Below are 14943 nucleotides of genomic sequence, written 5' to 3' on the forward strand. Positions count from 1 at the left end.
GGAACTGACCTGGCAGTCTTTCAGTTCACAGGCCGGCACTCAATCCACTGAGCCACACCAGCCAGGGCAATAGTACATTTTTAAAAACATCCTTTACTCCTTTTCCATGAACTCTATCTTCATTATGTTTGCTTATAAAAATAATTGATAGTAATTGATAAAGTATTCATTTCTGCTTCTTGCTGCTCTTTAAGCCAGAGTATTAGCTTCCCTGGTTACCTGGATACCTCAAAACTTTGTCCTTTATAGAATTAAAGAAAAAGCATTTTTAAAAGGGCTACTGATCAGAGGCCAGGTTTTCCCTTAAATTTACATTTTTAAGGAGTGGTTTTCTTGGCTGAGAATCTGTGCCTTATGTACTGGGAGAGATCATGTTGGTAAACCCATTGTAGTTATACAGAAATCTTGTGTTACGTAAATTCATGTTTGCCACTTTTTATGCGGGGTGGGGGATAAGTTATTGTCTTCCCATTTCCGTTTTACCAAGTTTCTTATCTAGTGTCAAAGCCAGTTTCAGTTATGCCTCCTCATTACATAGTCCTTTCATTCCTTTTACACAAACTGTAAAATGGTTAGACTCAAAAGATTAACTGGAGTATATATATTATTCCAGCCAGTTAACACCGTTTTGAGGTCAGCTGGTTGTAAGCCATCCAGGTGGAATCCGTGAGTGTGTGATGAGAGAGGTTGTGCAGATGGATAATGGGAAGGGCAGGTCCGATTTTAGAGAAGACAGGCGGGGTGGGGTGATAGCACCTCTCTGTACCTGAGGGGGAAGTTCTTGGTGAGGTAATGATTATTAATTACATTAACAAAATTCTGATCACTTTTCTTAGGAACCAACCTCACAAGCATGTTTAAGTAAATATAATGTTAATTATAAAACATTTTTGTTGAACCAAGTAACCAAAGGCATCTTGTTCTGTTTAACCTGGTAGTGGCTGTGTATAATGCCTAGAACAGTAAGCATTCAATAATTGACAGGAAAAGAATTTAATCTTACTGCATGATTTTAAGAAAAAATACAGTTGGCCTTTCTGCGTGAATTATTGAATGTAGAATTTTTACCGTGCCCTATGGAGAGACACTTAGAAAAATAAAGGTAAGGCAGCTTAGTCAACAGCAATTTTATTGCTTAAATATAGTAAAACTATAATATTTTTCCTACAGTCTATTTGAAATACGTGCTTAAAGCTAAATGTTTAAAGTATAAATTTACCAACTTAACACTTTTTTGTTGTATATGTCTGTACACATAAAAATTAAGGATATAAATAGAAAAATACTAAGCAGTCTTGCTATCTTGTTTAGTGTCATCTTTCCATTATAACTTACTATGAAAATACAAAAAAAAGCCTGATAGCTAATTCCCTTCCACTTCATCTGTAATTACAACTTTTTAATACACTAAGTAACAGCTATTACTGGTTTCAGGGAACATCTACTTGGGTCAAGATAATTTATATTTGAACTAAAAGAGCTGTTTTCTATTTAAGTTTCTCATTTTCCTTATGTATTTCATACAGAATGATAAAGAATGTTGCTTTTGCGCTACGTATCAGATTCTTTTATTGAGCTATGGAATTTGCAAATCAACACATTTAATATGCTTTTTAGAATAGAGCTTTAAGATTTTAACCCACAATATATCCCCTTTCCTGAGTTCCTAAGGATCATGATTATAAAGCCTCAGCAGAGTCAACAATTAAGTCTAAGTTGTAATTAGAAACTAGTTGCTTTAAATGAATGCTTATTTGCTTAAAACAGCTGTTGGCATCTTTAATATAATAGTTTTGTATCTGATCCTAATATGTTCTATAATATTTCAGTATTATGAAAATGTTCCCTTGCCCTTTTTCTTTCAGTTGTCAAAATGTCACCATTATTGCTGGGATTCTAAGAAATCTCTGCAAATGCCCCTGATGACATCGGAAACTATTGGTTCTAGTCCCGTGAACTCTCTTGTGAAGAAAGCATGTGACTCCTTTGGCTTAGAGGCCATATCTTTCAGGTCATCCAGAGGTGCCCAAGCCACACCAACAGAGAAGATGGTGATACCTGCAATGGAAATATTACAAGGAGTAAAAACCAAGTTGCAGTCTACATGTAAAATTATGTGTATATATTTTTTCATACATTAGGACATGGCTGCGGAGGAAACTGCCTGAATATCTGAAGAACTAAATCCCCAGTAGCCAGTTGTTAGGTAGGTTTTAACAGTTCTTGTGATAAAAATGGCTAAACAGTTTGGTCGGTCTCCAGAAGATTTACCGTCAGTGTAATTAACCAGATTAACAGACCAGTGATCACTGACAAAAAATGTTTGATAAAGTTCAATATCCATGATACAACAGGTGGAAATAAAACTTTCTTGACTTGATAAACAATACCTTTTTTCTTTTTTTAAGATTTTACTTACTTTTAGAGAAAGGGGAAGGGAGGGAGAGAAACATCACTGTGTGGTTGCCTCTCCAGCGCCCCCTACTGGGGACCTGGCCTGCAACCCGGGCATGTGCCCTGACGGCACTGAACCAGTGACCCTTTGGTTTTCAGGTCAGCACTTAATCCACTGAGCCACACCAGCCAGGGCTGATAAACAATATTAAAATAAAACAAAAAGCCCTACAGCAAACATACTTAGTGAAATGAAAGCTTTCCCTCACATTGGTATGAGAGTACTGTGTGCTATCCGCACTTCAGTTAACCATTATAGTGGAGTCAAGCCAGTACAATGGAGCAAGGAAGAATGGGATATGTAAATGGTTAGGGTTTTCTGAAGTGGGAAATGGTGTGTGAGGGAATGGTGACTAGAACTCTGAATAGTAACTTCCTTCTGTTTCAGTCTTTATCTGTTACATTGCAAGCTGCAAATTGTCAGTCAGTCTTTAATCCCAAAGCAAAAATCTGGTGATGGAAACAGCCAAAGAGAAATGCCTGTGAGGCATTCTACCTGCATTCCGTTGAGCAACTAGAAGACTTTTATTCCAAAGTACATTTTGGTGAGGGTGCTATTACATTAGTTTGATTCATCTCCATCCCAGTTGTAGAAGCAGTGGTTTAGTAGATTCTCAGTGTAGACTACCATCTATCTTCTGGATGAAATTCCCCATAACGTTTTGAGAATTTCTGAAATAGCTGTTCCCCTCCTATTCAAGGCTTCATCCCCCTTCTAGTGGTTACAGTGCTGAGTTGTGAATGCTTAAGATAAAAATGAAGCAGGTTCAGATGATGTAAAAGCTACTTGAAACAGTATGTTGTTTCTCACCACCAAACAATTTGTTGTTTATTGAACCTCTGGCAGAAGAAAAAGGTCAAAATTTTCCTCCCCCTTAGTTTTCCTCACTTGGAATTCTGCATTCGAGCCCAGATTCTTTAGCTCAGTCCTTGTATATAATCATAGTTAAAAGAACAAACACAAAAATGATTGTGACCTAGCCCAGAAAGCCTACTCTATTCTCTGGCTTTTGTTAACTTTTGTTTTTAATTTTGATACCAGTAGAGATAATTTTCATGAAAATAGCATGGCCTATCCTCCTGAAATTCAATTAGGGAAAATACATTTGAGTTAATCTAGTTCACTTTAGCCTGAATCCAATCCTGTTAACCATAACTTAGTTCAGTAAGCTACATTTTTAAGGGGTATGATAGCAAACAGGTCTCCAACACAGCTTAGTTGCTGATGTGTAAAATAAGCCAGATGTATAAAAATAAAGACAATGGGTGTATCAGTTCTACTAAATAAATGACTCCATCAATGTTTACGAAAGTGTGTAAATGCATTGGCAGAGGTACTATTGTACAAAAAGAACAAGGTTGTAATTGGCAATTAAATAAGGAAAAGGAAGTGCAGAAGAGTATAGCAAAATGGAAGGCTGCTAATCCACCCCCACCCCATTTTTGTTCTTTAAATATTCCTGGACTCCAGTCACTCAGTTTCACCCCAGGAAAGGTACCCTCAGCTTCTTGCTGGCCTTTCTGATCTCAGCGCACACATGCTAATGTCTTCAGGAACAAGGGGCCTTGGCCCAAAGTAGTGTTAAGGTTGGGGTAAGACAAAAAAGAAAACCTTTTCATACTCTATAACATCAGTGTGTGTTTCCATTATTAAGGGGGGAAAAAACACAAGGAAGTTTAGATGGAATAGGACTAAAATCATTATTTGTGGCCTTATGACCTTAGAAAACTCATGCCAGCCTGAAAACTACTAAAAAAAATAAAAAGGTAAGTTATCAAATAGTAGATTCATAGCAAATTACAATAAACCTACAACATTTTCACGGCACACGACATGGTTCTCATGGTGTTTCCCCAGTAAGACGGTGGTCAGGAGTGTGGACTCTGCCAGACTGCCTGTGTTTGAATACTGGCCTTGCCACTATGTGTTTGGCGGAAGTTGGTTTTTGTATCTGGACTGAGATTAGTAGAGCTGCCTTGACAAAAATCAGTTAATATTGGGCAAAGCTTTGAGAACATGACTGTAGGTGTTGAATGAAATAAATACGAAAGTCTGTATTTGCTTCTAAAACTCACTGAACCCCTCCCCCAGTTCCCTTCCCAGACAGACGACAAGGACCTTACCTGCATCGTGGGCGGCAGCAGCAGGGCCTCGCACGTCATCGTAGGACTGCCCGTCGGTGACAATCACCAGGAAGTTCTTGTTGGGGCTGTCCCTCACCGGGCCAAACACGTTTCTCACGGTGAAGGAAATGGCATCCCCAGTAGCTGTCCCACCACTCATATAGCGGATGTTTCTGATAACCGCCAGGATGTTTTCTTTGGTGCTGTAGTCAGTGAAACTGAATTCTGTGCGCTGATCATAGGTGAACTGTACAGCAGCTATCTTGGCACCAATGTCTGAGATTTCAAAAGTCTTGGCTATGTTGGAAACAAATTCAAGCATGAGGCGGAAATTACTGTCTCCAACACTGCTAGAGCCATCGATGAGAAAGGCGATGTTCACTGAGTTATAACAGGTCTTGCTGCACATCATTTGCTCATGAGTGCAGAGCTTCTGTACCAGAGGCTTTACGTATTTTGTGGTGCCAAACCAGTTGGGCATGTGGTAAGAGAAGAAGCCATTACTCCGACAGACGGCCTAAAGTAGGGGAAGGGGAAGACATGCCCAAAAGTATCAAAGCTTATTTCTTAAAAGTGAAAACATTAAATCTTGAATATTCAAAGTCAATCCAGATACAGGCCAGTCAGCACTGTGCCTCCAGGTCCAAAAAGGAATCATTACCATAACAAGACGCCCTTCACCTCCTTACCTTGTCAACAAATGCAACATCCTGAACCATCCCCAGTTCTTCAGGGATAGGCTTGGCCACAGAAACTATAAATACATTGACACCAAACTCTCTAGCCACAATGCCTGCTTCCTCAATGTCGTCAGAAGGCCAGCCATCAATAAATACCACCACCACTTTGGGGATCCCTTTTCTCACGCCAGCGTCTGCTGTGAAGAATTTCTGGGCGGTATGCTTCAAAGCTTTTCCTAGGTTTGAAAAAGAAGCAAACTGGAGCCACCACTGCTCAAATGACATTTCTGTTTCCCTGTACCGGCTCAATGCCACCTCGTTTAAGAATTTAACTTATATAGAACCTGGTTCTATAATAGATGCATAAGGTGGGGAAGTTTAATTATCTGTCAGGCCTTTTTTTTTTTGTCTTCAAAATCCACATTACTTATCCCATCACTTCCCCAAAGCCTCACATTTCCTTTCCTTACATCAATCATCAGAAACACAAAACGCTCCCACTCCTGTACCCGTGCTCTCTGTCCCACCCCTACTGGCTGATTAGCAGCTCCAACGTCTCAGAGCAAGAAGCCTCCTTTCTGAGGGTCCTTAGTGCTACCCTAGTTTTTCCCACCACATCTACATTCATTAGGTAAGTCTGTTGATCTTTGCTTCTATTTAGCATTCCAAACAGGTACTTCTCTAAAGTGACAGCTGCCCAATTTGGCATAAGGATTATAAATCACAATGCTTTATAATAGTTTTTTAAACATGTAATATCAATGAACCCTTCGGCATGTTTTCCATTAAAGATTGCATATCTTAGATGATCAAGTGCACGTCTAGCCAAGGTTCCAGTGACATAAAGAAGAGTTTCTCATCTCCTTACATAAAACAGCACAACACTGTTTTACAACACTGACCACTCATAACCCTCTCCTGTGTTACATCCCAGGTGCCAGAGTCCACTCACCTGTGTTGGAATTACCCCCTCGGAAACCTACTTCCTTTATGGCAAACAAAACGTCTTTGGCTGATGTAAAGTTTTTCAAGTAAAATTCTATTTTGGGATGTTCACTAAGTGAAAAAATGAAAAAAAATGTTATTCAGAGAGAATTGGTAAAGGAAAACAAGCAATGTAATATACCTTTAAGAAATCTTTAACCTGGGCAATGTCCAGGGTAAGTTTCTTCCTTAATCCCACATTACATCATTAATTAATGCATTGCATCCTTACTTGAATTATTAGGGATCTTTCAGAAATGTAACAAAAACAATGGCTACCTTGAGGGTTTACTGTGTTCTGGTATATACTGTATATTATATATAGTCTATCTCATTTCATTATAACTATAAGGTAGAAATTATTTCCCTATCATATAAATGAAGAAACAGGCTCAGAGCATTTGGGTAATTCTCCCAACAAAATATAGGCACACTTTAAATTCAGATTTGTTTGGCTGTGACGTCCATGCCCAAGCTCTATGGAGCACTGGAAAACAGGCGTGGCTCGGGGCCCTGGGCCCAACAGAAACCAGCCTGGTGTGAGGCTGGGGCAGCTCCACTGGGGGCCTGGTAAGCTCCACACAGTCTGGGCCTGTGAACCCAGGTCTCTGGTCAGAGGAGGCTGCTTCAATGACGCTAAGGCCAATGTTTAACAAATGAGAAAAGTTACAATGAAATGCATTATCAAGTATTATAATACTGAACTTTTCTGATAATGATATTGACATTTGCTAATCTTAAAATTATGTGTATGGTAAGGGGTTTGAGATTTTCCATATTTAATAGTAAAAGAATTACAGCTCACTTTTATAATTACTTTGTTCATTAGAGACCATAGTGAGTAAAAAACAGTTAAAGTACAATTTGTTAGGTTATCAGAGAAGTCAATATGTCATAAATGCAAAACTTTTAAGATCTTAGCATTATCAATGGCCATTAAGTCAAGCCTTCTGAGGCACAGGCATAGGCCTGACTGTATTTCTGCAGACCTGATGGTATGATTTCTGTATAACTCATGGAATGTTGGGTCACAAAATCAGATTTCATGGGTTGATAACCTTTTCACTTTTATGGCCACTTTTCAACTATTCAAATTATGATTTATGATTTTAACTTTATGGTCAAATTTCAACTCTCCCAATTAGTCTTATTATTACCTCCTTAATGAAATATTGTTATTCTGCGTAAGCAGAAACTCTTGATATAGTTCTTTTTAAAATAGAGGAACTATAAACCAAGAAGTTTATAGAAAAGCTAGTCTTTGTATGAGTCTGCAGGATAGGGTGGTTTTCATCTTAAAAAGGAATTCAGTAAAAATAGCAAAGGAAAAATATAAAAGTACTATGGGGAATTTGCCTTATGGATGTTAAAATGTACAATAAACTACAATAGTCAAAGCCCTGTAGAACAGATATAAGAAGTAGCAAATAGATTAAAGGAACAGACTTGCCTAAACTTGTATGTAAAATTGATATCATAAATCAATGGAATCAGAAGCTCACTTTTTTTAACATGTGGAACAAATTGTTAAATCATGTAGAAAACAACAAAGTTAAATTTTCAATCCAAAAAAGCCTGTCTCAATTAAGCACCAATTTTAACAAATAATATAAGAACAAGTTAAATATAAATTACTATTTGTAATGGTATTGGTGACACCCTTACACACTGCTGATAGTAGTTTAAACTGGATCAACTTTCTAGACAGCAACTTAACTGTTTATCTCAGAATCCTTAAAAGTGTCAGAACCCTCTGACCTGCTCCCACTCCTAGGGATCCAGCCTAATCAGAGGTGAGACACAGACACCACAGGGGCGCGCGTCGCAGTGTGCAGTGTGGCAGTGAAGAAAAGCAACAGAAGAATGGCCAGTCGTGCGAAGTAACATGAAACATTATTTTTTTAAGAATATTTGTGATATGGTAAAATGCTCAAAACACCCAGGGATGAAAAAACAGGATATAAAGCTTTTTTTCTTTTTTTTACAGTCTGAGCTTTTAAAATCAAGAATACACTCTTGTCCTGGCCAGTGTGGCTCAGTTGGTTGGAGCATCGCACCGTGGTAAACTGAAAGGGTGCTGGTTCGATTCTCGGTCAGGGCACGTGCCTAGTCTGCAAGCTCAGTCCCCGGTCTGGGGCGTGTACAAGAGGCAACCAATCAATGTTTCACTCTCACATCAATGTTCCTCTCTCTCTCTCCGTCCCTTCCCCTCTTTCTAAAATCAATACACATGTCCTCATGAGGTTAAAAAAAAAAAACTGTATTAAGAAATACCTTCCTATCTACAATAAAATATTTTCTTAACATACTGAAAAGAAATAACAGATTCTACAGTGATTATCTGGAGGTTATGTTTGGGAAATTTGTTCTTTGTGCTTTATATGTTTTTCAAGCTTTTTATAATATGTATCAATAAATACTGTTTTTAAATGAATAAAAACAAAAAGGTCAAGCTTCAGATCTCCAATCAAGGGAACATGGAAACAGCTAAAAAGAGTAACAGAATAGAGGGGAGGAATAGACATATCACTGTCTATTCTTCCTTTAGTGAAGAGAAATTAGGAATTGAGCAGAGTAGGTGTGCAGAGGTAATTGTATGAGTGACAAGACCCTTCAGTCTACCTTCTGGTCCTCAAATAGCATATAATTATCTAAATCCTTTTATTCCAGAAAGGAAGCACTTAGACCCACCCAGTCTGCTCAGACAGTCTCAGACCCTGCCTTTATAGTTGGGAATCCAGACTGCCCACAACTCAACAGGTTTATGTTGAACTGAAATGAATACACCCACTAAAAAGACTGATCATTTGTCATCATTCCAGACATCACTCAAGTCTCCTCCGATTAGAACAAGGTTGGTACCTGGCTTGAACAAGGCCCACATGTGGTCCTTCTGTTCCAATTCCCAGCATCAGAGCCACTTTCCCAACAAAATTCTTCTGTAGATTAAATCGGCGCTGCCCAATATTAAAACTTCCATCAATCAGAAATGCAATGTCTGCTTTACAGTCTGTGAAAAAGAAGTCTTTCTGTCAGCAGTTTCAAGAGGAGGGAAGGAGGAATATTATCTTCCCAAATGGATAAGTGGACTCTTACCTTTATTGCCAGCTTTCTTGTCAGGTGTTTTCTTTAGTCGTTTGCCTAAAACAAGGAAGCATTTGGCATTAGCCAAAGGAAGCAGTTCCATAGCAAGAAGCCCACAAGGAGTGTCATTCTTTTTTTTTGCTTTTTAAAAAAAAATCTTTATTCACTTATTTTCAGAGAGAATGCAAAGAAAGGAGAAAGTGAGGGAGAGAAGTAACAGTGTGTGGTTGACTCTCTTGTGCCCACAACTGGGGACCTGACTTGCAACCCAGTCATTGCCCTGACAGGGTACAAACCGGTGCCCCTTTCAGTCACAGGCTGGTGCTCAACCCACTTAGCCACACCAGCAGGAGTGCCAGTCTTAAAAAGACCTAATGACTGTATGGATTGGGGGAGCGGTGCCCAACAGAGGGACAAGTCAGGAAGGCAGCAGGGCCTACACAGGTGAGCGCCTCCAGTCCAGGGCTTCCCAGTGCTGCATCCGGCAGCCGTGAGCTCCACGTTCCGTACCTGCTGGCGGACGTGCTGTGGACACTGCTTGTCCTGTGGCTTCCTGGGTAGCACTTTTGCCTTCTGTTAAAATAAAGAGGAGGCTGTTTTTCCTCTTCCTTTTTTTATCACCAGAGCACAATGAGTCTAATTTCGGGTTCTATAGGATGATAAATATAACGGAGTGATGGCAATTGAAGCAATAACTGCGGCATTCTGGTTTCAAAGAACCAAAATGGATTCTTATCTATTATGTCGTATTTTAAAAGGATCACCGAAAATGAGTTCACATTCATCCACTCATTTTTTGATTTAGTGTTACTTGGTAAATGTCAGGGCATTCTGATGACAGACCATTCACGTCTTCATTGCCTTCTTCTGAGTGGGTCCTTGACCCTTGGGGTCCCCTGACTCTAACTCATAGTTGACCCCTTCGGTCTTGATCACAGGTTTTTCCACTGAAGTCAGAGAGGCTGGGCTGAGAAAAGCAGAATCTGTTTTGGGGGGCAGGGGGCGATGTTTCCACAAGAGAAAGAGCCATGTAACTGCACCTACTTGTCACCGTGAAAGAAGCAGACCATCGGGAAAGCGGCTGAGACTGGATGCCATTGGCAAGTACCGAGGAATAGTTTTCTCGACCCGGGAGGCTGTAGATTCTCACAGGCCCCCCGGAGTCGCTGATGACTCCCCTGCAACACAAGAATAACAGCCGGGAGTCTATGCACCCTTTTCAGGGGCATCTGCCTGACTCGTGCCATGCTGCATCTATTGCTTTGATTAACTGAGAAAACGGTTCGGCAGGAAAGCCATCTTAGGATGCCGCCAGCCTTTGAATAAACTTGCTTACACAGGTGCAGAATCTGCCCGGGAAAGTGGTTTTGTGCTGTCAAGCTTAAGTGTGATAAGAATACACTTGTAGTATGTTCCCTCATCTGGAAAATGGAGTAAAATTGCACCTACCTTGTACAGTGGTAGAGTTGTCATGGAAGTTAAAACCATGGTTGGCACACAGAAAAACTCAGTGATATATTACATGATTAGCAGTGTTTTAGAATCATAGAAATCTAGCTATCAAGAAATAATGCAATTTGCCTTTGGTCAGAAAGCTTCCCTTGTGTAGCTGGTGTTGAAGGACATTCAGGAAAAACTTAAAAATGTATCCATATTCTATGGCACCAAGAGAAAGAAAAGATGGCTAGCGAGGGAAGGAGAATAATCACGCTGGCATTTCCCTCCCCTTGGCGTGTTCAGGCTTACCTGTGGACAGCGGCGCCACATATGCTCGACACAGAAGCATACACTATGTTCCCAAACACGGAGAATTCCTCAAGGGGGCAGCCCCCTGGGCAGAGGACATCTGCTTTCTCTTTCCTGATGTCCAGGCCTCTGGTAAAGCACGTGATAGCAATGGGAACTGAAGAGTAAGGAGGGAATGTAAACAGCATTCTAGGACTTTTGGGGCAGTGTTGGTGGGGGAACTAGGACATGAGATTGATGTTTTACTTCCCGGATTTTGACATTTCTTGTTAGGAAGATGGACGTAGGTACTGTCCTACACCATTCCAGATTTTAGCAAGCCAAAAGTCAGTTTTCCAGTTTAATTTAGTCCTCAGCCACTGTAAAGTCTAACTGGGGCACTTTCTCAGTCCTTACCAGTTTGAAAATACCCAATTGGAACCACATCAGAACTACAAAATAAGAGTCACCGGCCATTTGTTAATTCATTTGAGTAACAAAAAATCTCACTTCTGAGGACAACTGTGTAAGTAGTTTCCTGAGGTAACGGAATTAAGTCTGGGTGGAGCCTGTGAGGAACAGTCTCACAGACACGTGCACGGGCCTCTCTAGTCATCCTGTGCTTCAGAGGACCATTTATACCAGTACCTTTAAGATATATCAATTTAAGCAAACAGTAAAAAGATGCTTCTCTCTACTGAATGTCATTTAGCCCAATCACTCATTTTACAGATGAAGAAATGAAAGCCATGGGGTTAATGTGCCCAAGGTCACACAGCACAAGGTCACACAGCACAAGGAACATTCTGCGACTCCTGCAGGACAGGAAACAGGGAAGTTAGCCCCTTCGGAAGGGAGCGTTATCATCTGAACGGAACCTGTTTACTTCTGTTCCAGATCTGCCCAGACAGCCATAGAAAGCACTGTTAATACTCAAGTTTCACACGGTCAGCCCAACGAACAAAGAACCAGAGGTTTTACTACAGAAGATGTTATGTACAGACGAGCCCTTGGCAACATGTAACACATACCAAAATAGAATGCGTTGATTCGTCAATTTACTGTAAATATTCAATTTAGAATAATGTTATTAAATACTATTTTCTAAACACAGGAAACTGTGGTTATCCAAACCTTTTGAAACCTTTTGATATTAATTAAACCCTTTGATGTTAAATAAAACCGTTTGAGAGAGAGCTATATATGTAAATAAATAAATAAATTTATATATAAAACGTTTTTTCAAGACAGTAATACCGTCTGGTCATAGTGCCCAGTCGAGTAGCCTGCTTCCAACAAAGACCCTCCTCTTAAGGGCCCTCTGCGCTGGGCTGCACCCTGCCTTGTACCTGTCCCTGGAAGGGAGGGCAGGAAGCCAAGGACAACGCCGATCCCTTCGCTGTGAAACACTCTAGGTTGCTGGGGAAATAAAAATCCTTACCAAACACAGCAGCTTCATACCTGTTATCAAACAGCCTTAATTCTTCCTCCCATTTCTGGTGGCATCAGACAAGTTACCTCTATCTGTCAACACTGGCTTTAGCGAAAGAGAGTGGGGGGCGTGGGGCGGCGCAGGGGTGCTGAATACAACCTGGTGCAATTCTTACCTTCATTTCTCCTCTCAAGGAAAACAAAGCATAGATTTTGGAGAAGAGTTTGCCTTTTATGCTGTAGAAAACACGCCGAACCACACACCCATACTCGGACTTCTACACGTTGCACAAACTCTAAAAAGACTCTCAAATGCTGACTTTTTATAGGGCACACTCCTAGAAACACGGTCAGGGGTCAGACAAGGTGGGACACCGACGTAAGCCTCTTTGTCTCGCTCTGTCAGCCCTGAGAGTCTGAAGTCGGGTCTAGCAGGCTCCCCCTGGCTCCAAATGGTTGCGGAACACCGGGACTAGTTAGTCCCCCCACCTTCTGTGCGGCTCAACGAATACCTCCTGCCTTGACCTTCGGCTGTCGCAGTTCGGCCAGCCCCGGGCTCTCGGGATGTGAGTGTGGATGGGGAGAGGGGAGGGTTCCTTCTCCGCGCCTTTGAAGGACCATCGCCTCCCGGGCCCCCTCGCGTGGGAGAAAGGGGTAAGCCGGGGTAGACCGGCTGTGGGCACGAACGGGGGCGCGCCAGGCGGCCGCTCCAACCTGTCCGGGCTCCAGCCCCCGCCCGCGCGCCGCGGTCCAGGGGCGCCACCTGAGCGCGCATCTACGTGCGGGCCCTGCGCCCCTCCCGCCGCCCGGCCGGAGCCCCGCTTCCCCGACCGGACACCTCCACTCACCCGGCCCCTCGCTGCCCACGGGCTCCGGCAGCTGCAGCAGCAGACTCACACCTGCGAACAGAGGACAAGCGCGAGGGCCGGCTCCAGCCTCCCCCAGGCCTGGCGAGAGGGAAAGGGGGCGGCGAGGGGCGCGGACCCACCGAGGCAGAGAACGGGGCTCCAGGTTGCTGCCATGGTAGTCACGGGGCTGCGTGCACCTGGGGAGACAGAGAATGCGAGGGAGGCTCCGGCGACCAGGCGCCACTGGGAAACCCAGGCGCGGCCGACGAGACCGGGCAGACCGCAGGGCCTCCGTCCCGGAGCCAACCAACGCCCCCGCCCCCCGTCCCGGTCTGGAGGCGACGCTCGGGCTGCAAATCCAGCCCGACCCAGAATCGATGTGCAACCGCGGGCCCGAGTGGAGGGGGAATTACGAAGACGCGCAGACCGGCTGGGAGCGTCAGAAGAGACGCGCGCACAGGCTCAGCCACCCGCACGCCCGCGCCCGACGCCCAGCGCTCTGCACCTGGGCCGGATCCGCCCCGCTGCGCCCGAGTGCGGAGAGCGCGGCTCCCGCGGCCGCTATAAAGGCCGGGCCGCGCGCATGAGCACTGTGCGGGGGGGCGGGGGGGGGGGCGCCGCGGGGTGGGAGCCGGGAGCCGGTCCCCGGGGCCGGGCGGCGGCGTCCAGCTCCACCCTCACCCTCTCCCGGTCCCGGGGTGAGGCCCGCGCCCAGGCTCCTGCCCCCCGCGGCGCGAAGCTCGGCTGCCTGGACGCCGCACGCGTCCCCAGGCGGACGGCGCCTGGGCCGGAGTCAGAGTCCCGCGGACGCGGGAGCGGGCGCCAGCGATGTCGGGGCGCGTGCGGGGCGGCGACGGGGCTCCGCTCCTGGCCTGCGCTCGGGCTGGGGAGGCTGCCCGACGTGCGGCGACTCACCTGGCTCGGGAATGACGGTCGCCAGCGCACAGTCACTTCCCAACAAAACTTCCCAACTGCGTGCTTCGGGGGAAACGAGCTCCTACTTCTAAACTCACACCCACCTGGGTTTGACAAACGCAGGCCTGGATTTGTTAGAGACCCTGACAACTGATTGGTTATGGTTTGGACCTTAGGGCTCCAGCCTTCCGACTCGGTTCCTGCTGGAGTCGGATGTTCCCCAGCGTCTGCCTTTACTGTCATGGGGAGGCCAAGCCTGTGCGGGGGCCCCGACCGCTCCTCACTTTGGCCTTTTCTTCTGTTCTACGTCGGGAAGGATTTGTGCTGGGTTGCCTTGCCACAAACCCAGACCTGGGAGTCTGGTCATTGCACACACAGAATCTCAGAATCTGTAAGTATTTATTATCTGCTAGGAGAGTGATACGCCACCTGGGAGCACGGACAGTTTTTCTCTTCGTTCACATTGGGGGCGCTTGAACTCTCAGACCACAGGCCATTTGTCCCTTGGTACTGAAGTCACAGACCAGAGCTGTGGTACTGTTGTTACCGAAAGTGAGTTTTGCATGAGCCTTAGACAGAGGTTCCCAAAGCCTCCGACCTGGCCGCATCTACAATGCGCGCCGAGCAGGCGGGGCCTGAGCCCCATCTCTGAACATTTTGATTCAGGAAGACTTGGGCTGTGGCTTGGGAGTTAGGTA

The 14943-nt window shown here is 44.1% G+C and overlaps 1 protein-coding gene across 4 annotated transcripts; it reads right to left on the reverse strand.

Moving 5' to 3' along the window:
• Nucleotides 1-1540: 1540 nt before the first annotated feature.
• On the reverse strand, nt 1541-14269 carry COCH (cochlin). 4 transcript variants are annotated; one of them, XM_024551277.3, is made up of 12 exons: nt 14246-14269; nt 13471-13527; nt 13331-13381; nt 11073-11229; nt 10371-10504; nt 9837-9899; nt 9339-9383; nt 9105-9252; nt 6211-6314; nt 5268-5494; nt 4579-5095; nt 1541-2058 (listed from the first exon to the last, which is right to left on the reverse strand). In XM_024551277.3, the coding sequence occupies exons 2-12, from the start codon at nt 13502-13504 to the stop codon at nt 1883-1885; spliced, it is 1656 nt and encodes a 551-aa protein (XP_024407045.2). In that variant the 5' UTR covers nt 13505-13527; nt 14246-14269; the 3' UTR covers nt 1541-1882. The 4 variants fall into 4 exon arrangements, with proteins under 4 accessions (XP_024407045.2, XP_053784698.1, XP_045044240.2 ...); XM_053928723.1 differs by lacking the exon at nt 14246-14269 and adding an exon at nt 13836-13899; XM_045188305.2 differs by lacking the exon at nt 14246-14269 and adding an exon at nt 13744-13767.
• Nucleotides 14270-14943: the final 674 nt, after the last annotated feature.

The sequence above is a fragment of the Desmodus rotundus genome, chromosome 7 (genome assembly GCF_022682495.2).
Source record: "Desmodus rotundus isolate HL8 chromosome 7, HLdesRot8A.1, whole genome shotgun sequence".
Taxonomy (NCBI): domain Eukaryota; kingdom Metazoa; phylum Chordata; class Mammalia; order Chiroptera; family Phyllostomidae; genus Desmodus; species Desmodus rotundus.

Excerpts from the sequence above, each read along its gene's own strand:
- COCH (XM_024551277.3), bottom strand. The coding sequence starts at position 13,504 with ATGGCAGCAACCTGGAGCCCCGTTCTCTGCCTCG. Across the intron at positions 9,253-9,338 it reads CAAGAAAGCTGGCAATAAAG|ACTGTAAAGCAGACATTGCA; the intron begins GTAAGAGTCCAC and ends TCTTTTTCACAG. Across the intron at positions 5,495-6,210 it reads AGGGGGTAATTCCAACACAG|GAAAAGCTTTGAAGCATACC; the intron begins GTGAGTGGACTC and ends TTTCAAACCTAG.